At 35.0% G+C, this 25,826-nt stretch overlaps 1 protein-coding gene across 4 annotated transcripts in view; it reads left to right on the top strand.

The window, feature by feature from the left end:
- LOC128216541 (dynein axonemal heavy chain 3-like) overlaps positions 1–25,826 on the top strand; it is a 91,143-nt gene that overhangs the window by 6,349 nt on the left and 58,968 nt on the right. For all 4 annotated transcript variants that reach the window (XM_052923138.1, XM_052923137.1, XM_052923136.1 and 1 more), the window contains exons 2-11: positions 5,686–5,778; positions 9,632–9,800; positions 12,876–12,984; positions 14,259–14,449; positions 22,025–22,174; positions 22,406–22,616; positions 22,899–23,037; positions 24,080–24,184; positions 24,584–24,714; positions 25,018–25,216. In XM_052923138.1, coding sequence (XP_052779098.1) covers positions 5,686–5,778; positions 9,632–9,800; positions 12,876–12,984; positions 14,259–14,449; positions 22,025–22,174; positions 22,406–22,616; positions 22,899–23,037; positions 24,080–24,184; positions 24,584–24,714; positions 25,018–25,216 — 1,497 coding nt within the window. The remainder of the gene's footprint in view (positions 1–5,685; positions 5,779–9,631; positions 9,801–12,875; positions 12,985–14,258; positions 14,450–22,024; positions 22,175–22,405; positions 22,617–22,898; positions 23,038–24,079; positions 24,185–24,583; positions 24,715–25,017; positions 25,217–25,826) is intronic.

The raw sequence follows: 25,826 nt of genomic DNA, 5'->3' as shown, positions 1-25,826 counted from the left end.
AATGTAGGAGTAACGTTCTATCGTCGTTATCAGCACAACGATTTCTGTAAAAAAGAAGTCGACACGTAACATAAAAAATATTCGCCGGTGACTGATCAAAATGCCATACGCAATCAATTGAACCATATTTCATGAATAAAAATGTATGTTTCGAAATTGCAAAACTCTAAAATTGCAATGGTCTTTTTTGTATACGTTTCCAATAAATAAAACATCAAAATTTATATTCGAAATTTGACGTCGAGAAAAAAAGCTTATAAATTCAGTTATACGAAAAATGTATTTTATTTTATAATCAAAGCACTTTTTCTTCGTTTTAAAGAAACACAGTTAAACACGGACCTGTTAACAGGCCTGTGCAAACTTATTGTTAGGCGATTTTTTCATTTGTTAGAAATTCGGATTCAATATCTGACGAAGCAAAATAAGTCAATTTCAACTTGGTTGGAAAAAGGCGTTGCCAATATAAACGAACATGAAAATAACGAGTCCGTTAAAGGGTACTCGCTCGTGTTTTTGTGAAATGTTCTCTTTGTGTATGACGAAATAAAGAGCGGCAAATCGTTAGGAGTATAAATACTAACATACCAAAAGCTGGAACCCTTCAGCCGAAATGTGGATATTTGCTCAAATATCGTCTTTGAAGAAAAACAATTTCAAAAGCGTTAACAACGCTAATAATCACTTCATGTGTACTGCGCGTCGTCATTATAGCAGACGGGGAAATATGGTTATGTGTACTGTGCGTCGTCGTTATAGCAGACGGGGGAATATGGTTATGTGTACTGCATGTCGTCATTATAGCAGACGGGGAAATATGGTTATGTGTACTGCATGTCGTCATTATAGCAGACGGGGGGAAATATGGTTATGTGTACTGCATGTCGTCATTATAGCAGACGGGGGAAATATGGTTATGTGTACTGCATGTCGTCATTATAGTAGACGGGTGAAATATGGTTATGTGTACTGCATGTCGTCATTATAGTAGACGGGGAATTATGGTTATGTGTACTGCATGTCGTCATTATAGTAGACGGGGAAATATGGTTATGTGTACTGCATGTCGTCATTATAGCAGACGGGGGGAAATATGGTTATGTGTACTGCATGTCGTCATTATAGCAGACGGGGGAAATATGGTTATGTGTACTGCATGTCGTCATTATAGTAGACGGGGGAAATATGGCTATGTGTACTGCATGTCGTCATTATAGTAGACGGGGAAATATGGTTATGTATACTGCATGTCGTCATTATAGCAGACGGGGGAAATATTGTTGTGTGTACTGCATGTCGTCATTATAGTAGACGGGGAAATATGGTTATGTGTACTGCATGTCGTCATTATAGCAGACGGTGGAAATATGGTTATGTGTACTGCATGTCGTCATTATAGCAGACGGGGAAATATGGTTATGTGTACTGCATGTCGTCATTATAGCAGACGGGTGAAATATGGTTATGTGTACTGCATAACGTCATTATAGCAGACGGGGGAAATATGGTTATGTGTACTGCATGTCGTCATTATAGCAGACGGGTGAAATATGGTTATGTGTACTGCATAACGTCATTATAGCAGACGGGTGAAATATGGTTATGTGTACTGCATGTCGTCATTATAGCAGACGGGTGAAATATGGTTATGTGTACTGCATGTCGTCATTATAGCAGACGGGGAAATATGGTTATGTGTACTGCATGTCGTCTTTATAGCAGACGGGTGAAATATGGTTATGTGTACTGCATAACGTCATTATAGCAGACGGGGAAATATGGCTATGTGTACTGCACATCGTCATTATAGCAGATGGGGGAAATATGGTTATGTGAACTGCACGTCGTCATTATAGTAGATGGGGGAAATATGGTTATGTGTACTGCACATCGTCATTATAGTAGATGGGGGAAATATGGTTATGTGTACTGCATATCGTCATTATAGCAGACGGGGAAATATAGTTATGTGTACTGCACATAGTCATTATAGTAGATGGGGAAATATGGTTATATGAACTACACGTCGTCATTATAGTAGATGGGGAAAATATGGTTATGTGTACTGCACGTCGTCATTATAGTAGATGGGAAAATATGGTTATGTGTTTAGCACATCGTCATTATAGCAGACGGGGAAATATGGCTTTGTGTACTGCATGTCGTCATTATAGCAGACGGGGGAAATATGGCTATGTATACTGCATGTCGTCATTATAGCAGACGGGGGAAATATGGCTATGTATACTGTATGACGTCATTATAGCAGACGGGGGAAATATGGTTATGTGTACTGCATGTCGTCATTATAGCAGACGGGGGAAATATGGTTATGTGTACTGCACGTCGTCATTATAGTAGACGGGTGAAATATGGTTATGTGTACTGCACGTCGTCATTATAGTAGACGGTGGCGTTGGTTTTTCTTGTTTTTTCTTGACTTTACTGGTTTGGATTATAACCCCACTAAAACCAATATACTTTTTATACTATAACTATATTTTTCCTACAGTTTCGTTATCATAGAGTTAAATGATGATAAAATAAGTGTTTTCAGATACATTACCGGTAAAAACTCATTTTGGTCCAAAAACATGAGCGAGTCCTTTTAAAGCGCTACTTAAATGTGCAGGTGGAGACTTAATGAATGTCCGCTGTGTCACCGTGTGCTCGCGTGCTCAAAAGGTTTATTAGCAGAGTAATAAATGTTACTTGAGGAAATTAATGTAATAAAGAAGTAACAAAATATTGTTGGAAAATGGATACAATTTATTCCTGTTCTTGTTATATTACATGTTATCAATCGTGCAATGACTCTCACGTTTGAATTTCGATTAATAGGCCATTACTTTTTTCCGAAGATGTATTGTCGGACTTGAAATACTAGTTATTGTACATTTAAAAAATCTAGTTGATATTTGCTTGCGTAACATATTGTATGTTAATCCTGACATTGGAGATTTAAATTGATAGAAACGTAATATTTATTGATTGCAGTGATATTACCCCAGCAATATGAATTTGAAAGAGAGGACCCGATACGTTACGTTCTGCATTCAAACATCAGAAGTGGGTGTATCATTCTTATGTGCATATAGCGCCATTGCTTAAATAAATCGAAATCGTAATTCACTTTTCATTTGTATAGAATAAATCATATATTGACAGAGAGTTTCAATTTATTTCACATCTGTATGTCATTAAGACGTATTCAACCAGGTTTCGGCCTTCATGAAATCACGGATAGTGGTAATCAGAGAAAATAATTCTGCCCTCTTTAATTGAATATTGATTGGGGCACGGATACCCTTAAACCCAGGAGAACAATTTTATAATTGCATCCTATATTAAACGATTTCGACAATAGCTGACATTAATTAATGTTTTTCGCTTAACTTGGTTAGATCCGGTGATTCTTTCACGTTCATGGTACCATAGAGAATTCTGACACAGCGTCATATTTCTACAGAACGCGTTCATTTCCTTCCCATGGGTTTTAACATCTAATGCCTGTCTAATTATGACACTTGATTCACTTTCCAAAATGGAGGAATTGAATGCTAATTTCGAATCCTTTTTGCGGGCTGTGTTGTGATATAAATTGTAGATTTAATAAATATTTTTTAAATAAATAATCAAATTTAATTTAATCATGCGTCTCTAACAATGGACAACATTTCGCATGTTTGTGTGGAGTCCGTAAAGGAGAGTCTTTTTTCCCGGTTTTATTTTCCATTTATGTAAACGATTGGTGTGTCGATATAAAGGAAGTTTCAAATAAGTGCATTGTGTACCTGCAATAAATAGTTCCCCTATTCGCCGATGGCACCGTGCTCTTTGCAGACAATGAACGTGATTTTCAACAAAATGTTTAAATTGCTTTCATGATTACTGCATGCCACTATGGGAATTAAATATCAACTATTTCAATACGAAGATAGTTATATTTGGTTGTAGAAAATTAAATAACAACGGTTAAGTTTAAGCATAACTAATCAAATAATAGAGGTAGTCAAAGAATACAATTGTAGGTGTATAAATTTCTTTTGGTATAATTTTTTGAATTTCCCGTACATATTTAATTAGTCAAGCAAACAAAGCAATGTATTTTATTTCATATTTTCTATTTGCTGTCCCTGAAACTTGATATTTTTTTTCTATTCAACCTCATTTCACCATGATTAATGAAGCAAAATGATGGGTTAAAGAACTGCTATTTAAACCCCATACACTGATACAGACGTCATTCATCTTGGATTGCTTTATATATTTTGTTAGTACTATATTGTTAACTTTCAGTATGATAAAGTAGTTAGAAAACCTGCAATGTTATGTTTTATTGATGTGCATAATACACGATCGTTCGACCGTTTTGATATCGACTAGCAAATACGTGTCACCTAACTTGAATAACTAACTTCGAAATGCATGTACATGAATACTGACATCTATGGCGTATCAGTGAAATGAACCTTTCAAAGAAACTAAAATGCCTTATTACCCCCCCCCCCCCCACATCCTCCTACCATCCGCCGAGAAATGGAAACGTCTAATGTTGCCAATGCCAACCGATACAAACCATTGTATGACATTCAAGTAAGATACACGTGAGGTAACCACCTAACAGCCAGAGTCACGAGCCAACAGTTCGGTTTGTAATAGCCCTTTAGCCCTTTTTTAACAGTCCCCCAACCTTTTGGATAACATATCAATCCAACAAGCTTAAATATTTGGTACCCCGCCAACTGAAAACTGGTCATATTTAGAACATGTTAAGTAAAAAAAAATATGACTAAGAACGCTCGCGTATTAAGATTGTACCTTATAATTATGTTCTTCATCATAATTTCGATCCACCCCTGAAATATACCACATATTATTCTATAAATAACCCACGTACATTGCTAGTGGTGGCATCTCTATTTCCGGCTGTCATTTTTTTGTCCTCAGAAATAAAAAGAAAGAATTACGATCCATAAAACTAGCGTTTTATTGTTTTTATCAATCCAGCATGCGAACTTTTGTCGAATTACATTCGAGTTTCTTAAAAAAAAACAGCAAAAATAACACACTTGATAATTTTAGAGTCCAGCCAAAAACAACACACCTCTGTGCTGCAGAACCTTGTCATTAGAACTGTAAATGCATTAAAAAAACTGAAGCGATAGAGGGACATACGCTTCATGTAAGATTGGTATAATCGGAATGGCGATGACATTTAAAGCAGTATACCATGCTGGTTGTCAGTCTGATCTCCAGTACTAAAATCCTTCACATATTTTTTATTGCAAGTTTTTCATTAAAAAAAATGTTTTCGGCTTCTCGGTCCCTCCCGCACCTACCTCATCACAAAGACCAACATGACGTCAAGTGACCTAAAATCGTCACGCGTCACTGGCGTTTCCTCACATACAATGTACATGTCAACGCACGTGTAGAAACTTTCTATTTGTGTAAAGACGTATGAACGCCGTTGATGTCCTGATAAATGGCAAACGGGCGTACCTCTATTGCCGCCAGTATGTGAAAAGAAAACTGTCCAAGCCTTGAGTTAGGATTAGAATACTGATGATGTACTATTTACAGTGTACATGTAGTACATCGATAGAATGTACTATTACCTAGAACTGATGTCTAAGCCTTACAATAATACAAAATCTAAATAAATATGAATTTCTGTTGCAGAGGCACGGGATTGCGGTGGCCGAGCCGAACGACTTTGAGAAGCAGCACCGGCCCTTATCCTTCCAGCATCTCCCACCACTCAGCGCCAGAGAGGTACGCACATATACGGGAGTAATGCAAACCATTCTTAGAAAAAGTTCGAGGGTGTTTGCATAGCTTATCTTTTTCGATGAATTTGTCACAAACAAACGATGACAATTAAGAGCTAAAAAAAAATCCGAAAAAAAAAATCACATTTACACACTTCTTACTTATATGACACCATCAGAAAGCGTTTTTATTCGATTCAGAAAAATTGTTGTAAACTATGGTAGAGTTTCGTCCCTTATTTTAAGATTTGCCGTTTAATTATTTGGCACCAGTTGTGTTGTTACCGAATAAAAAAGGTTCCTTATTAAGTTCTTATGTTGCAAAGTTAAGTCTGGGCCCTAACTTACTTACACTTGGACACCCATGGACTCACAATTCTCGCTATAGGACTGTTTCTTACTGTCATTTTTTATCTGCTTTTCTTTTATCTTTGCAATAAGTTTTAGAAACTTAGAATAAACTCAGACCAAAAGAGAAAACACAGAATGAAAATAGATCAGGTATAATTATGCATGAAAATACCCTTTAATAATTTAGACAGAGATGCTTAAAGTCAATACCGTTGCTCCAATGATGAAGTAATTTAGACGAGAACTTGAAATGTCATTCAGATTATACATGTATATACTGCTAAAACTGTTTTTACATGATAAGATGTAAAAGGTCAGCAGGGTTTTATGACCAATTTGATGTTTCCAATGCCAAAACATGTTGTTTCCCCAATCTTTGATAAAAAAATCCCAAACAAAATGGTTGAAAAAAGTGTTTGATAATACTCCAAACATATAATTGTTAATAAAAGATATCAAAATTTAATGAAAACAATTGCAAAAATTACCAATTCCCTGGCTATATTTCATTTTCCTTAAGTACTGAAAAAAATAAAACCTGTAGGTGTTTATTACAAGGATAAAATCAAGAGGTTGTCGAAATCTTATCCAAGGTCTTTGATCCATTTATTTAACTGTTAAGTACCATGACTCAACTGAGGTACAGTATAGGACTTTTTACTAAATACTTTTTTATTTTGTCTGGATTTTTTCTTTGCCTCGAGACGTTAACTCATACATGTGATAATTTCTTGGGTCGATTCCGGGACACCCATCGTAATGTCAACGCACACTAGGGGGGTCCGGGGGCATGCCCCCCCGAAAATTTTTTTAAATGGGGAACGTCTGTGGTGCATTCTATAGCATATCTGGGGCTATTTTAGTCGTTTTTAACGTCGGGAAAATGTACCTATTTTGACTGCCAAGACGTATTTTTTACTTGACATGGTTGTTTTTTTTTCTGCATTTTCTTGAAAAAATAAAACCACCAGATATTTTCCCAGGCTTTAAATGAAGTGCTAACCAGGAGGATATGCAGTCTACTTTCGGTTTCATCAAAACAGGAAATAAACAACTATACGGGCACCTGTTTTCCCGCGCTTTTGAGAACATGCGTTACAAAATATTTATTTTTTCATCACATTTAAAACGTTTGCAATTTATGACACACAATATTTTTCAGACGATAAAGAAGATTTTCCAGTCGATGAGCTTTTTTCCGTTTGGAGATGCATATAATTTTGATAGAGACGTGTCAACAATTGGCTGTATAAAGCGATCACGTGACTTACCATGGTCACGTGATTAAAGCACTCTATATAACCGCCTGTAAACCCCATATCGTCAGTTTTATTTCGGCGTAAAAATACACACGATAGTTCGGAAAAAAAGGTCAAAACACTAAAATTCCTTATGGACGCATAAGTTGTTAAAAGTATAACGACGTATCGACTTTGAAATTTGAAAGGAATATGGGATGTTTTCCGTGTTTTAATTTTGTTTTTTTACTCATTTTGTCACTTTCTTTGAACTTACCTTCATGCTCGTTTGTTGGTAAAATGTGTGAAAAATATCAATTCATCAATTAAAAGCTATCATTCATAAGACCTAACAAATCCATATGAAAGCAATGAATTTGTATACAAGAACCCTCCCCCACTCGTTAAGCACAACAATAGGCCGATAGATCAATTATCGGGTGATTGACGATGACCTCGACGACACACGTACCAATTAACGGATTAGTGTCAACATGTCCTGTGTTTTACGACCAGTGTCCCGGACAGGCAAAATAGCTGACTTACATTGGTAAAATTAAGATAATCGATTCCGATTCCGAGATTTTTTTTTTTTTCGTTTTTTTTTTATGACTTTCCGGGACAAACATGCACCCTCCGTGACTCCGTGACAGAGATACGATTTCCGGGACAATCCCGGACGTCCGGGACGTTATCACATGTATGCGTTAACTGTTCACATTCAAGAGAGAGACCTGTTTTATTTTCCCTGTATATATATATTTATCACACTGCATACAATATAGACATGGGAAACCCTTATCCAAATATCCTTGCCCCTTGCCTAAGTCTTGAACAGTCTGCTAAATAAATGAAATTCCCCTTTTACAGTTGTGGGTCATCACCTGTGTTGATTGATATCTGACCTCAAATATCATGACAGTCATTTAATCCACTTATTACCACTCGTTGACATATTTAACACTTGTACTCCAAACAAATTTCTATTGAATCAATTAGTATCCGGATCTTTTAAAAAAACAGTCAAAATTTTGGCTGAAGTGAAAGACCAAGTAATAAACCAAAAGTAAGGCAGTCAAGCCTTTAGGGTTTGAAAGAAAGCATTCTTATGAAAAGTCTGCATAAACATATCCAGTGACAATATATTTTTGATAACTTGTTTTGTGACTTATACATGTATTTCGAATTCCATTCAAATAAAACCCATTACAAACAATTATTCTATGCTTGAAAAATTTATTCCAGTGTGTGGTCAAAATCTCATCCTAGCATTAAATAATTATATTATTACAAATATCACACAAACTATCTTGTTTAAGAGTTCCCAAAGATATAACTACAGTGAATAATTTACTTGACACTGATTCATTGTTGCATTTCAGTGCATGTTTTATCAAGGACTGACTGATAAGATGTCACTGATATGCCCAGTCTGGTTGTTCAATATAAAACCTGTCGTACCTTTGCCATATAGTAATTGATACTGTTGATCAGTCATTCAGTAAAACTTTCAGCAGTGACACTTGCTTGCATTATGCTACTGGCTCATCAATATCTTTACCAAGTTAAAAAAGTAACTACATTTATTTCAATCTTATTTATACTTAAAACGCACGGTTATTTTTACCAACAATTATTTCTTGTTTTACGAGTTTGCAATTGAATTTTGCATATATCATAGAATAAGATTCTGTGGGGCCATGAACTTATTAACCCATTATATATTTAATTTTGTTATTTAAAGACTATTCATTTCTTAACTTAGAATATTAAATTTAAATCCTTCAAATACTATTAAATCTTTAATTAGATTAATCTTGTTTATTTCCACCTGGTTTTCAAATCTGACACTCCTTAAATGACAATTCATTTTTGTTTACATACTGGGTAAAGGTTATTGGTATGTTTTTATCCAAATCCATAATAATAGCCCTTTATCCAGCTTAATGGCCGAAATTATATTTTGTATACTTGCGCAGCCTGTCTGTTTACATACATGTACTGATTAACCTGATTCAAATAAATAACTGCCGACTGCTGAATTACCAAAACAAAGGTAAGGCAGATTTATAAAAATGAACAAAATATATTTTTGACTACTACAAGCTCTTCAAGTGAGCTTTTTTTTATACCAGGCCTAAAATTTGAAAAACTTTCTTTTAAAAACTGCAGAAAAAAAACTAACTAATAATGGACATACAACAATTGAAAAATTAACAGGTCAAAAGATGTGAACATGGTTATAACTGTCAATTTACCTCTTTCCAGCCTGCATTTAGTGAGCGACCACAGATTTTGGAGCGAGGCTCCTGGACAAAAGCAGCTCCGATAAAGGAGAAGAAACACCATTGTCATGTGAGTGACTCAATCGGAAACAACTACAGCCCCTCTGCCAGGAATCTCACATCTTCCTACATATACCAGAGCTACAAAGGACGTAAGCACAGATGCCTGACTATTTTTTTCTTCCTCACTAGATACCACTATCTGATCCCCCCTTAAATTGTCCAAGTTAGCCCTTTATTTTTATTTTGCCCCTGGATACTTTGTAATAGTTACTATATATTTTTGTTTTTCTGCCAAATTAATTGTTTACTAAAGCACAATAAATAATAACTTACTAAGTGCTGGCATGAATGCCTTTATTCTCAAGCCAGTGCACATAACTGTACTGCTAAATACATTGTATCTCAATTAATAAAACAATTCATGACTGAATGGCAATTTGACGGTTGCTATCATCAAAGGCCTATATCAGAAACCATTCAGTGATCCCATTGGCAGAGCCATAAGCATAAACACTTATCCAAATAAGTATTCAGTAATGATGCAGTTTCCCCATTACTTATACAGGGTTAAATGTATACTAGGAATTATTGGCTATTAACTATTCATTTGCAAACTATTATTAAATGGAATTTGTTTAATCATCAGCAGGTTCTTTAAATCATCATGCCGTAGGAGTCTGTACGTGACTTATGCAAGGAATTCATTTTATAAAAAGTTTCTATGTCTCATTCAATTGTCGACACATGAATTGAAGGTTATTATTTGATATAACCCCAACTTTCAAATCCAATACTAAAGCTTTTGATAAATGTGCTTCACTTTAATTTCGCACAATAGCTAATAAGCTTGTACAATTCAGATCCACTATCAATTTATTTCAGACTTGGCATTCCCATTGTGGTGCTTAGTAAACATTCAAGATCAAAGTCATTTAGCTTTAAATGAAAACTCACTTGAACTGTTTTGCACCTCTCACATTATTGCCCCCTTAAAGTTTTATCTTATTAGTTGTAATCACATTTTACATTTTACCCTTCAAAAAATATGTTTTAATTGCATTGATAAGATGATCATTTTTTAATATTTAGATAAACATGCAAATTATAAATATTTTTTTGATGTTTTGAAACAGTTGAATAACATTTTTAATATTTTTCACTTGTTCAAGGATACCTTGAAATAACCTTTTTTTTATATCATTCATTCGTTGGGAAACAGTGAAATAACATTTTTTATATTGCTCATTTGTTGGGAAACAGTGAAATAGCATTTTATAAAACATTCACTTGTTGAGAAACAGTGAAATAACATTTTGTATATCATTCAATTGTAGGGAAACAGTGAAATAACATTTTTTATATTCAGGCGCGTAGGAAGGAAATTGACATTGGGGCCGCGGAAGGGGTGGGCTCGGGAGGGGTGTTCCCTACCTTCGAGATTTTTTTTCAGTTTTAAGCACCGAAAGACTCATATTCCAGTGAGTTCAGGTTTTATTTTCATGTTTTTATCTAAACCCTTTTCGGTTAAAATAGTTTATAGGTATAAAACTATTATCGTTTAGTAGCATTTATTCATATTTACACAGTCTCACAATGTATGTTAAATAACAAATTAGGGCAGTTTACCTCTTCATATATAGTGAAGCCACGAGTGTCTTTGGAACCATTGCGAGTTGAATGCCATGTGCTCAGTATTTTTAGTGCCAAAAGATCTCTTTGGAAATTTAAACTTTTAGGCTGATTTGGAACGTCCATTTTAATGTCAGACTTTAATGTGACGAGTTTGAAATAATACATATTGCTGGCTATTTAATGGCAATTCTATGCAATGCAATTATCAAAAACGATACAAATAATTATTGTCTTATTGCCTCTTCTTCCACTTGCCCGTCTTTAATAATCCGCCGACTGTTTTCACGCCATTTACACGCCAAGCTAGATGGTCACAGGTTTAATTATGACATGGTGACCTGTTTATTCAATATCGTGTCAGACTGGTATTTATCTATAATTTATGCTCGTAGCTCTATTTAAAATACGATTATTAAGAAAATCGGTATCAAATATTCGCGGCCCCATTGCCGTTACTAGTCAGAATATTGGGGCCGCGGCCGCGGCCCCTGCGGCCCCAGCTCCTACGCGCCTGATATCATTTAATTGTTGGGAAACAGTAGATTAACATATTTGATATCATTCTTGTGTTGATGTAACTTGAGTCGATTCTACTGTCCAGATCCTTTGTAACTGTGCACTTGCTTGGACAATATATCAATGATTATTTCCAAATGACATTTTGTTAACATGCTGTTGGCATGCTTTTTAGATTTTATGAATTCAAAGTTATTTTAATGACTTGAAAGCATAAAATAAAAAGAATTATTTTGTGTTTCAGCAAGACATTGATTTCATCTCACGAACACCATGGCCACTTATGTTCATGAGTAGTGTTATCCATTCAGCGGTCCGTGCGTGCGTGCTCACTCGATGAAATAAAATCAGTTTCTGACTTAATCAAATACCTATCTTCTATATGATAACTATTTGAATGAGTATTTCTTTATGCATGTTCACTGGAGCTTTTGATCCCGAACGTTTCACGATATATATTATATTGAATAATTCAACATTTCGGAATTCATACTATTGATCATTCCATATTAATTTCAGATTTGTTCTTGCTTTTCCGTTCCAATATTTACTGTTGGATGTCTTAGTATCTGTTTGACTTTAAGACTGTGTAAATACAGAAATAGCTTCATTTATCACAGGTAAAGGGTAATTGAAAAATCAAAAGAATAAATTATCATATAATAACATGTAAGGTTTAGGAAAGAATAAAGATATCAAAATGTCAAAATGTATGATCATTGGATCGTTATTTTATTAATGAATTTGACAAGTATTGGACTTTTAAAAAATAAAGTAGCAAAAAGGCCTTTTAGATGGTAAATTTATTATTTCTCTTCTGTTTGATTTAGCTTACCGGTATATGTTTATTAAAACTCATAATATGTTATAACAGTGAATCAGCAAATCTGTCTTATGCAGGTCCATACACTTAAATATCTTGAACAAACCATGAACAAAGAAAACATTGTTGCAAAATAATCATTTACATTTAAGTTAAAACAATACATTTTAGCTAAAAAAAGTTAACAAAGATGTCATGATAAATTCATAACATGTTATCCCTATTTTTTATTGCCATACTTTTCTGGTTGCAGATTACACTGGGGAGGAAAGTTACTACCTGACCCCGAGGTTACGGACATTCTCCCCACCCCCTCCCCTAGAAACAAATGGCTTCCTTACTGTCCGGGCTCCAAAACATATGTAAGTAGTCCACTAGGTCAAATCAAACAAAAAACAATATACCGTAAGTGGAATTTGAGCTTAGAAAGACAGTTGAGGTATGTATGTAATGTTACAATCATGGAGTCATTGGTGGGCAAACAAATAGATATTGGTAACTAAAAAACCTTTCGAGATATTTTCATGTGACATGTTACACACTAGTGTATCACATGGTTTTAACGATAATTTCATTTAATGCATTTAAGTCCTGTCACTCTTCAAAGTTCATTGTTGAGTTATGCCCCTTGGTGAACTACGAATTATGAACAAGTGTATGGTTAGGGGGCTCTTGTGTAATTTAGGAACTGTATAAGACCATCAGTGTACCATGGTGAGGGTAAGGGATTTCATGGCAATTTGGCGTAGTGCCTGGTGAAATATTGGTTAATGGAAAGACAAGTCAAAGTAAGAACTTGGTAAACGCATTCTGAAGACTGCAAAGTGCACGGCTCGCCTAAAGTAAATAATCTCTATGTAGATTTTTTTGAAAATGATCTTTTATCATTTTAGGAATGCTCTTTAAATATTTTCAAGAAGATCATTAGTTGAACACGATTTTTGTATTATATATCATGATCGTAATGGATTAAAGCCCTTCATTGTCAACAGAAACGTTGTTCAGAAAGTCTTATTTTTCTGGTCTTGTTTACATTTTAAATATGGATAACTTTATAGCGCTTTATGATGTTTGTAGAAGACTTTTGTTATCCTATTCATAATTCAAATTGAAAATCTTACATTACAAGTTGGAGATTATTTTAAAGCAATATCTTTTGCCCAATATATTACACACAATTTAGGTTACTCAAAAGCATTAATTTTGATAAAGAAAACCTATAAATTTAATTTTTATTTATATAGGTTCACCCATGACCCAATGTTTTATGACTATGAATTATGGGAAATAACACTTTCATCTAAACCATAATACCGTCTGAATGAAGATGCATCTTAAGAAAAAGCCATATCTTTTCTCGTATTGACTTAAATGTTATGATTTAATGTTCATTAAGCTTTATATATATATATATATTTATATATTATATATAGCCTCTTTTATTTGGATAAGAGCAAAAAAATTGAGCTCTTTAAATATAATTTTGAAATATTGTTTCTTTGAAATTTTTGTACAAATTCTCTTTACATCTGATAAAGTTGAAGGCTATAGTTAGAATAAGTGATGGGCTTCCAGTCTTGAAGATTTAATATTTGAATAATACATACACACTCTATTTCCTTCTCTTATCCTCCAGGCTTCCAGCCTCCAACGGCCACCCATTCACAGACTCCACTAACTGGATATACGGCATCAATGGACGACGGAAATCTGCCGTATCATTTAAATCAGAGCCTGACTTCAAGGTGCAAGGATACACAACTCTGCCCCCGCTACAGAGCACATCCGGGCTGGGCAGTGACCTTGATACAAATGTGGGCTCCTTAGGTAAGCGTGAAAGGGATATTTTCTTTGGTGTTTTTGAAGCACCTTTTTGCAAGTCTTTATTTTCATTCTTATAACAAATAGTTTTTGCAATTTTAAAAGATTACTGATTAAGCTAAAATAGTACTAATTGTAGGACTAGCAAGGGAATATAGTCTTTTTAGGGGTAAGCATCTATTTTTTTATAAGTGCTGGTGTAAGTCAGTGTAAGTGAAAGTCCAGAATGAACTGTCGTGCTCTAACCAATAGAATAATATCATTTAAACTCAATGAGGAAGTTCAATTAAAGAAATCATTTCAAATTTGACAGAAGCCTTGAAATGATTTTAAGATATTTAACATACGGTATGCAAAGAGAAGTAGAGTAGATAGATCATTTGTGATATTAATTTTGGCACTTTGTGGTGTAATCAAGTGAAAATGATTAGTTCAGATTACTCATGTCACTAATCATACCTGTGACAGGAATTTTCCATACAGCATTATTTAGTCATAAAGCTTGTACAGTTTTAGTCTCAAGTATAAGTTTTGCAAGTAGCAATACTTGTGATATTTGGGTATAAGCTCAGCAAAGGCAAACTTTTGTTTACCTTGGTAAGATGGTCAATATTTAATAGGCCATTGCGTGGGGTGAGTTTTGGCCTCCTTCAAGTTGAGATCCGATAGACCTCTGAAATAGAAACCTTGAAATATTCTCTCCATAAATGATATAGGTTGGATATATGAATATTTAACACAGACTTGGAGATCTTTTTCTTGAAAATTTAAGCCTTATCATTGACAATTGTATGAGTGAAAAAATAAAGCATTATTTTAATCATTTTTTCGTGTTGGTTATGTTTTATTGTGCATTTATAATATATTGTTAAACCATGAGTAATTGATTTTAATGATATAACTGACATATTTAAATATCTAAATTATCAAAGAAGAAAGATGACACTGTCCAAACCATGTCCCCAAATCTTAATGTCATTCTGTTTACTTAACACACTCCAACTTTTACCCATTTGGTGGAGGTTGAATGTCAATTTATAATCATTTTGTAATTAACAGGTATTGGCAGGCTGATAGTTAAATCTTTCTACTCATCTTTAATGTTTACCAACGGCATGTTTTAACATAGCCGATAAGACTTTCATGGTCGCCACATACCCCCACAGTTTTATGGGTTTTGACAGTTTGATTAGAGATTTGAACACTACTTGACAAAATTACACCAGTGCTCTAAACCCCAGTGTAAGGTTTCATGGGTTTATTTTACAATTATTGAACACCCTGCTTAGGATTTCAGATTTTCATTCTTAAAGATGCACTCTTACTCCCAAATAAGCAGTACCACAATTAATACAATTGTTTTAATTTACCGAAAAGGATGAATACATATCGAAATTATAGTTCTTATGAAGGATATCGTGTTTAGTCTGAAAAAAAGTGCATAAAACACGGTATTTCTACATAATGAGACTATATAGTTGATCGCTGTAAATCTTTTTGGACCCACCAGTCATTCGATATTTGTGCGTTTTTAGCTATTAAATAAACCCTTTCAATCTCGTAATCAGTAATTGATATTTTCCATAAATGCATTATTCAGTAAGTAGTTACAGGTTTATCACTCAAAATTAATGTTTGTTATATTGATTTTAAATAAGAGTGTCACTTTAAGCAAAGTTGGAATCACTCTCTATGCTTTTTCATTTCATATGTTGCAGTGCTTATTCTAAATTCATGAAATTTTCAATTTGGATAAATTATTATGTTTTTAATGTGTTTTATATCCATTTTAAGGGCATGTAATTATAAACTGCATTGAAAAGTTTGGTCATAAAACATAATTTATCTACCGTAGTAAGGTTTTATGTCTTGTTCAGTTTATGCAATTTATTTATTTACAAATACATCCACAATCAAATCCTTAAACTACAAAATGAAACGAAATCAGAGTCTCTTGCATGGAACTGTACTTTTATGTTTTGTATAACCTTATTCATGAACATATTTGTAAAAACTTATTTAGATATGAAAAAAAATAATAATTAGGTAATTTGCAAAAGCCTTTCAGCTGGTTTGAAAGGCCCATGTCAGTGGGGCTAGGGATCTATACAACCTTTAATACTTTAAGAAAGTCATGAAGACATTTATATTCAATATTTATCACCCATACATCTGGATATAGAATCTAAGATTAAAAATATGGAACTTCCTTCAATGAATAAAATAAGTACAAAAGCGTTCATTCACATGATACACATAATTTATTTCTATTGAGAAATGATATGTTGGGTTTAATGTCAATATAACACACAAAAATAGTTTTAAAAGAAAAATTGGGGTGAGAAAAAGTACATACAAGTTATGCTTAAGGTGTTATACAATACTTTCCTTATAATTGAGAACATCTTTTAGTTATGCCGGAACGCAATTGTTCTTAACACTGTCCTGTGGTTTTGAAATTTACATATTTATTATGTCTCCCCCTCTCTGGGGGAGACATATTGTTTTTGCCCTGTCCGTCAGTCCGGTAGTCCGTCAGTCCGTCAGTCCGTCAGTCCGTCCGTACGTCACACTTCGTTTCCGATCGATAACTGGAAAACCGCATGACCTAGGATCACCAAACTTGGTAGGGAGGTTGGTCGTGAGGTGTAGAGGATCCCTATTGTTTTTGGGGTCACTAGGTCAAAGGTCAAGGTCGCGGCGACCCCCAATATAAAAAACATTTCTGCTCAAAATCTTGAGAACGGTTTGACCTAGGTTCACCAAACTTGGTAGGGAGGTTGGTCATGAGGTGTAGAAGATCCCTATTGTTTTTGGGGTCACTAGGTCAAAGGTCAAGGTCGCGGCGACCCCCAATGTAAAAAACATTTCCGCTCAATATCTTGAGAATGGTTTGACCCAGGTTCACCAAACTTGGTAGGGAGGTTGATCATGAGGTTTAGAAAACTCCTATATTTTGGGGGGTCACAAGGTCAAAGGTCAACGTCGCTGTGACCTCTAATGTAAAAAAATATTTCCGTGCAATATCAGGAGAATGCTTTGATCTAGGTTCACCAAACTTTGAAGTGAGGTTGGTCATGACTAGAAGATGACCCATATTGATTTTGAGATCACTAGGTCAAAGGTCAAGGTTGCCATGACTTGAAGTGAAGAAAAAGTTTCCGCTCAATAACTAAAGATCCTTTGGTTTCAGGAACTTCATACTTGGTAAGCTAGTTGTTCATGACTAGAAGATGACCACTATTGATTTTCAGATCAAAAGGTCAAAGGTCAAGGTTACCTTCAGGTAAAAAATGATACGTTGGCGGTGACCTTAAGCTTAAAAATGGTTTCTGCTCAATAACTTAAGAACGCTTGTACCCAGGAACTTCATTCTTGGTACGCTAGTCGGTCATGACTAGTAGATGACCCCTATTGATTTTGAGATCAGTAGGTCAAAGGTCAAGGTTGCCATGACCTTGAGTTGAAGAAATGGTTACCGCTCAGTAACTAAAGAACACTTGCACCCAAGAACTTAATACTTGGTATGCAAGTTGGTTATGTAGATGATCCCTATTGATGTTGTGATCAGTAGGTAAAAGGTCATGGTCACGATGACTGTGAGCTGAAAAATGGTTTCCGATCAATAATTGAATAACGCTTGCGCCCAGGAACTTCATACAATGCAAACTTCGTTTACATTTTCCATGATTAATCAACAACACTTTCTTCTCTTCACTATTTAATATAATCGAATAAACCAAACTTCACTGTTGGTTTGTCTCCAGTCCAAAGTTACAAATTTCATGTCCATCATTTATTTTTTCTCAGCTACGACCACACAATAGGGGAGACAAGCGCTTTTTCAAAAAAGCAATCTCTAGTTTAAATATCTTTTTAATCCCCCCCACAGAGTGGGGAGGGGATTATAGGAATGCACATTGTCCGTCTGTCAGTCCGTCCGTCCGTCTGTCCTTCCGTCCATCTGTCTGTCTGTAACATTTCGTGTCTGGGCTATAACTTACTTATGCATTGATGGATTACCATATTACTTGGTACAAATGTTGTCCTTATTGAGACGATGTGCAGTAAACTTGACCTGGGTCCATGCCTCAAAGGTCAAGGTCACTCAAGACATTTAAAGGTCAGAGTACACATGCTCGTGTCCACGCTATAACTTACTAATGCATTGATGGTTTACTATATTACTTGGTACAAATGTTGTCCTCATTGAGACAATGTGCAGTGACCTTGACGCAAGAACTTACCTCAAAGGTCAAGGTCACATGAGACATTTAAAGGTCAGAGTACACATGCTCGTGTCCGCGCTGTAATTTAATTACGCATTGATGGATAACCATATTACTTGGTACAAATGTTGTCCTCATTGAGACGATGTGCAGTGACCTTGACCCGGGTCCATACCTCAAATGTCAAGGTCACCCGAGACATTTAAAGGTCAGAGTTCACATGCTTGTGTCCGCGCTATAACTTAATTATGAATTGAATGATTACCATATGACTTGGTATAAATGTTGTCCTCATTGAGACGATGTGCAGTGACCTTGACCCGGGTCAATACCTCAAAGGTCAAGGTCACATGAGACATTTAAAGGTCAGAGTACACTTGCCCATGTCCTCGCTAACACTTACTTTTGCATTGATGGATTACCATATAACTTGATACAAAGGTTGTCCTCATTGAGTGACCCACTTTTTGGCAACTTTTGTTGTGACAACATAATCAGTCCATTCTTGTCCAGGGAGGAATGATCGACCATGTATATACAAACTTCAACCCAACAATTACTGAATTTGATCCAAGAACTCAAACCAACTGCAACTTGTGCCAGTAATCCATCATGAAGTTTCAGGTCCATATTATGACAATGCTAAATAGAGCTAAATAAGATATAAATGTTAATTGAAAGTGCTAAACAAAGTGCACAGATTGATACTTAGCGCACTCTACAAGGCATTATCATTATGTGCAACAAGTTTAATATGTAAAAAAAAACAATGGACACAAATGTGATGATATACTTATAACATTTACTTTCTCTTCAAAAGCAGCAAAACAATGTTATGACGTCACCACAATATATATGTATCACTTTATAGAAATTACTTAAGGCTTGCTATTTCATCAATGTTTTAAATCAAGGACTCATTTTCCTTCTTTCTTTTAGCCAAAATAACCTTGAGATTGATCTTACCTACACTTCACACAATATGAAAAACTTTAATAACAAATATCCTTTTATAATATGTTCATATATCCAAGAATATTAAGGTTACCGATCAAACAACATGTATTTCCTATATTTCCACTCTTGACCAGTGGTTGTGTATGATTTTGGTTGGATTCAACGTACCAGTCAGGTTGCAATAAAAACAAAATATACTAAAAAACAATGGCGGGGTACATAGCCGTCCTTTGGACTGCCTTGTTTTAGATAGGATAAGATATTTCTAGGCGGCAAGGGAAGATACAATAAACATGAAGTTGATCACTTACCAAACCATCTATGAAGATTCACGACTTTGACGCAAATAAAGAAAGATCTTTTCAAAAACTATGAAAACTAAAGTATAACTAAGGTATAAGATATTATTGTATATTATTAATCACCTGAAAGTTTTAACGGGGTGAGAGTGGTCTAGTGGTATAGGTGTCCGCCTCTCACCCAAAAGGTAGTGGGTTTGATTCCCCCAGGACATTCATCTTCTCTGATAATGGCTCCACAAAATGGACACAGTACTAGCTGTTTTCTGCCCAGGAAACATACTCCAGTGTGGTTCTATAAGCTCAGCTTTCGTCACAATCAAGCTAAAATGAATTAATATATAGTAAACTTCTAAAAAGGTTGCGGAAATATTTCTATCCACCAAGGTGTAATATAAACGGCTATCAATAGCCAGTGTTACAGACTTTATTAATAATTCATGGGTGGTTATTAGTGGTTATAAGGTTATGAACTTATGACAGATAGAAATAAACTCTCATCATTGTTTTATGTCGACTAGTCTAGCCAGGGGTCATACATGGTAAAAAATATAACCAGGCTCTATTGTCGTTATGCATGCATCAGGATGAAGTGCTAGGGATCGTGTCATTGCAGGTTTGGTTGGTTTCTGTAGTAAAAAGTGTTCATACATTAGCACTGTGTACTTCCATCAAGTGCAAACAATGTGAAAACACAATTTAAAAGATTTATTTTTAACATAAGTACAACAGCTTTTATTATATTTTTTGTATGCATCAGAGCAAATAATGATAATACTCTCACAATTGTAATTACTACACTTTAGTAAGGACTTCAAAAGCACTAAACATTTAACATCTTGGGTCTATAGGTAAGAGTTGAAGGCAATAAGCATTAAACATCTTGGGTCTATAGGTAAGAGCTGCAGGCACTTAACTATAAACATCTTGGGTCTGTAGGTAAGAGCTAAGGGCACTAAACTTTAAACAGCTTGGGTCTATAGGTAAGAGCTGCAGGCACTTAACTATAAACATCTTGGGTCTGTAGGTAAGAGCTAAGGGCACTAAACTTTAAACAGCTTGGGTCTATAGGTAAGAAATTAGAACTAATGCATCTTTGATGACTTTGATGGAAATAATATTTTTTAATGGGACTTTGTTAGAAATATATATTCCCTTAATATGTCAATTTGTACTATGGAACTCAGATTAGCAATCTGAAACCATCATGGCCACTTGGGTTTTGTTCCGTTCAATACAAGAGGCATGATAGCTAGATGTGATTTGATCAAATATTTTAAATGACTCTGATGGAAATAATATTTTTTTTAATGGACTTCGTTAGAAATATTATTTCCCTTAATATGTCAATTTGTGCAAAGCAATTTTTAGCCATCATGGCTATCTTGGGTTTTGTTCCGTTCAATACAAGAGGCATGATAGCTAGATGTATTGTGATCAAACTAATCACTCCAGTATGTGGATACTGGTGATGTTCATGACCTGCTGAGGGAATTGGTTCAGATTTAATGAAGTCAGAAGATCTCTTTTCACCAGCTTAAAACCAAATGCACATCTAATGATAAATGATTTGCATAATTTAACAAAGGGCTTACAGATAAATAATTCAAGTGTTATACAAAGTATGTTTTATCCAATGTTATTTGAGGGTACTTAAACTTTGCTTAGATACGAATGATCATGACATAGAAATGTTTATGATGTTTAGGTGCAAAACTTTTTTTCCTCATTTTTTGCATTGCATGAAGTATATTTTAATCTTTAAATACAGATGTCATTGCTTTATAGGCACATTTGACGCATTTATGTGGAATTCCTTGGAGGGAAAAATTGTTTTATCTTGCAAATAATTACTAACATTGATAACATACCATCATTATGAAAGCATTTTTTTTCCGTATTTGTTTTGCGCTGGAGAGATTCTTTTTTTTCTGATGTACATTGCTACAACCTGTGTGATAATTGCAGCAAAAATATTATAAGTTTGTCATTTTCTGATACTAGTAATTATAATAAATTATCATGAAATGGTGACTGAACTTGACTGGTATGGAACATGTTGAAGACATTATATTTATCCCACATATCTGTTTCAGGCATGAGGTCTGCAGAGTCAGATCATGGGGGAAGACAGGGGCCTATGAAGGGGGCCCCCAGTGTGTCAGACAGCTATGACTCCGGGGTGGGGGCCTGCGGTTATGCTCCTGAGATGACCCCTGTGCCAGAGGTCACGGAAGATACCAATGGTGGGTTTCCAAACAGACAAGTTGGGGTGAATTTAATAAATGCTGTTTGAAGGAACAAAATTAACATATTGTTGTAATACTAAAACTTTTTAATGATCACTCAAAACGTATACATATATTTAACTTGATGACAAAAAATTATTAGCAATATAATTATAAATTTTAATTAGATATACACATGAATGGTATGCTTGAAGTTATTCTGACCCACTTTTATGAATGTACATTTAGGTCACAGCAATGGACACAATGGAGAGGTTGATGTTCAACTTGACCTTTCTGGCCCTCCAGATGACCTTGATGAGTCCCCGGAGGTGAACAAGTACTGTGATCTGTATGATGCCGCAAGTCGGGCTGTGCTCAAGGTCACATTCCCTCCCTTCTACCACTCAACACACGGGCTTTCCCGACCGAGCACGCCCACACCCGAGGACAGGCAAAGGTAATGGGAAGAAAGAAAGTTATAATATTATATAGTTATGATATTTTGAAGTTTTAAAGACAGTAACTATACATAAATGGATATACATGTGTATTCTTAAGATACATTTCATCTTAGAGTTTATGTTACTATATGCTCTGTAATAGCTGAAACAAAATAAATCTTATAAAGAGGTCATATTACAGAGAATAAAGAAAAATTAATTTTAATTTTCCATGAACAGCATGACATTGTAATGCCATAGTTTTATACTGATGTCAATTATACACGCCTCCTAAATAGGTACTACCAGCTGGTTGAAAGTGCAATAGAACCCCACATGGTGTCCTTTGTGGAGGATTCCACCGTGAGAGGCATCTACAGATTTGTACCTGATGCACTCTTAAAGAACCTGCCTCAGGCTAAGCGGGAGTTCATTGAGGTTTGTTAAAGTGTTTACTGAAACCAACACTGAAAAAGGTGATTCAGCCACTGATCAAATGTGTGCTGTTCAATGGATGACTTCTTGTTTCATTATAGTACTTCCTTTTTAGCTCGACTATTCAGAGACTTTACTACTCGCCCCAGCGTCCGCATTTGGTGTACGGTTTAAGTTTAAGGGCAAGTTGCCATTTACACTTATAACTCCAATTCTCTTCATTCAATTCATTTAATACTTCACACAGTTGTTCACAATGAGGTTACATAACTCCATATTATCCTTAATACAAATTATGGCCTCTGATTGACTTAGGAACTAAGGTTAATGTTTAAGGGCAGGTTGAAGTTCAAACTCACCTATGGTATTGTATAATTTTAGTTGGTTTGAAATATAGTGACCAAACATGGTATATAAGAATAGGATTATGGTCACGGTCGCTGTTACTATGAATGGAAAAGTGTTTGGTATTGAATAACTTAAGATAAGATTGACATTTTAACTTGGTATATATGAAGAGTTTATAGAGACCTTTCATCAAATTGTGTTTGGGACCCGAGAGTCATGGTCAAGGTCAGTGTGACTGTTGCTAAAAATAGAAAAATGGTTAGTACTGAATAACTTAAGCTAGGGCTGACATATTGTGACTAAACTTGGTATGTAGGAAGAGTTTATGGAGGACTTCCATAAGATTGTGTTTGGGGCCCCTAGGGTCAAGGTCACTGTTACTAAAAATAGAAGAAAAGCAGTTGAAACTGAATCTCACAACAAAGAATGAAGGTCTTCTGTCAAACATTGTAAATCTGGTTTTGTCACATTGAAGCGTTTCTTGTTTACTTTTTAATTAGACTTTTTTTGCTTTATTGCTTTTAACTGGCACATATTACATCATTATTGTATTCACTTCTAAGACAATGTGTATAGTTGAGTGCTGTCCTTTGACAGCTCTTGTTAATTGTATTGCCATTTATCAACTTACCTAGAAGAATAAGAAGTGGACATGCATTTTGAAAGCCATGTAATGTACATAAGTTGTATAACCCAGGAGATGCAGGAGGATCGACGGTTTGCCATCAAGAAGGCCATTCTGGACTATGTGCTGCTGGACAGCAAGGAACAGGAGCGGCTTGGCATACCTGTACCTCACAAGGTAAGTTATACCTTTTTTGATTGTATGCTTTGAAGAGAGAAGCTCATGGTATTATGAGTATAAGTGTCATAGTTATTGACATGGCCATTTGCCATAACTGCACTAGATATGGTACACCTATTCAAAAGGAAAAAAATGTTATATTTATCATAATTGTTTAAAATGTTGTTTTTTTAATAGAGCATGGTTTGGTGTTCATATATGTAATTATTTAATCACAGAGGTAAAGGCCTGAGTAAATAATTACAAAGCACTCGTACAGCAGGAAAAAGTAAAATCCATTCATATCCCAAAACTATGTGTTTGCATGTTATACATGTATGCATACTATGTTAAGTAACTTTCAGTAATAAGCACTTACCTGATATTAAACTGAACTTACTATATTGGTTTGCACAGCCATCCAACTGTGCTGGTAGGTTCCAGTATCCCTGGCACGAGCGGGTCAACGAGGTACGGGAGTTTATAAGGAAGGACCTGTACATCACACACCCAGCCATGTATACACTACTCTACCACTTCCATGAAAAGTGAGATCATTATTTTGATTTCCATTCAGAATTTTTTAAATATATAATTCAAATATGTTTTATCATTAATCTTTGATTGTTGGGTCACGAAATTTGCTTCCAATTAATTGTTAGTGTTACACGATAATTTGATGTTATCTATTCTGTAAAAAAAGCAAGATTTGTTCTTTGTGTTTTGGAATTGTTCTATTATATTAATATGCCTAATTTTGTTAAAGCATCTGTCACCCATTCCTTATTAAGGTTTATAATTCTGATATTTTGAGCCTCTGTCCCAATGATTAAACCTATTTCTTCATCTAGGTATGGTAGTTTCCGGCTGATAGACATTCCTGGCCTGCGTTCGGTGATGCCCATTACAATGCAAGGCTTCCTGTCACACGTGCAGGAGTCTACGATGAGGGGCGTGACCCATCTGCGAGATGATTGGCTCCCGGAGAGCTGTGCAATCATGGACATGAGACGGGAGGAGGTGGAGTTGTGGATGCCTCATGATGCTGAGGTGGGTAGGAAATGGCTGTATTGTATTTTTGGTGAATGCTTTAAGATACTTTCTAACATTTTTTTTTATTTTTTATTATAACATACATTCAATCACTGGTCAGTAGTTTTTACTATGTGACTGGTTAATAGTTTGGTAGCAAACTATTCTGAATTTTCTTGTGGGTTAAAATGTATCATTTTGGTTCCTTGCCTTTTTGTCTATGCAGTAACACATTTATAAGAGCAAATTTAACTAAATTATTTAATTACTTCAATTAGTTAAAAAGTATGAATTCAAATAAAATATTTTCAAGTATGAATACATTTCTAGTTTCAATTCAAACTGGACATCATATTTAAGCAGTTCATACTTTATTTTATCGAACAAGTGTTTGTCACTTGTCAATTGCCACGCCATGGCACTTTTATAATTGTCAACTATAATGAAATGAATATTTTCAAAATTATTTTCTAATGTCATGTAATAAAACACTTATCGAGAGCCTTGTCGGTCAACAGTTAAAACCATTTGCCCTGGAAAGGGGAGAGACTAGTGAAGATCAGGCAAGTAGCTTTAACTTTTAAATGACTGACAGGCCATTCATTAAGTGTTTACTGACATGGCCTTT

The sequence above is a fragment of the Mya arenaria genome, chromosome 14, assembly GCF_026914265.1.
Source record: "Mya arenaria isolate MELC-2E11 chromosome 14, ASM2691426v1".
Classification (NCBI taxonomy): Eukaryota; Metazoa; Mollusca; class Bivalvia; order Myida; family Myidae; genus Mya; species Mya arenaria.
The sequence above is the reverse complement of the archived record's forward strand: the minus strand, read 5'-3'. Positions and strand labels throughout refer to the sequence as shown.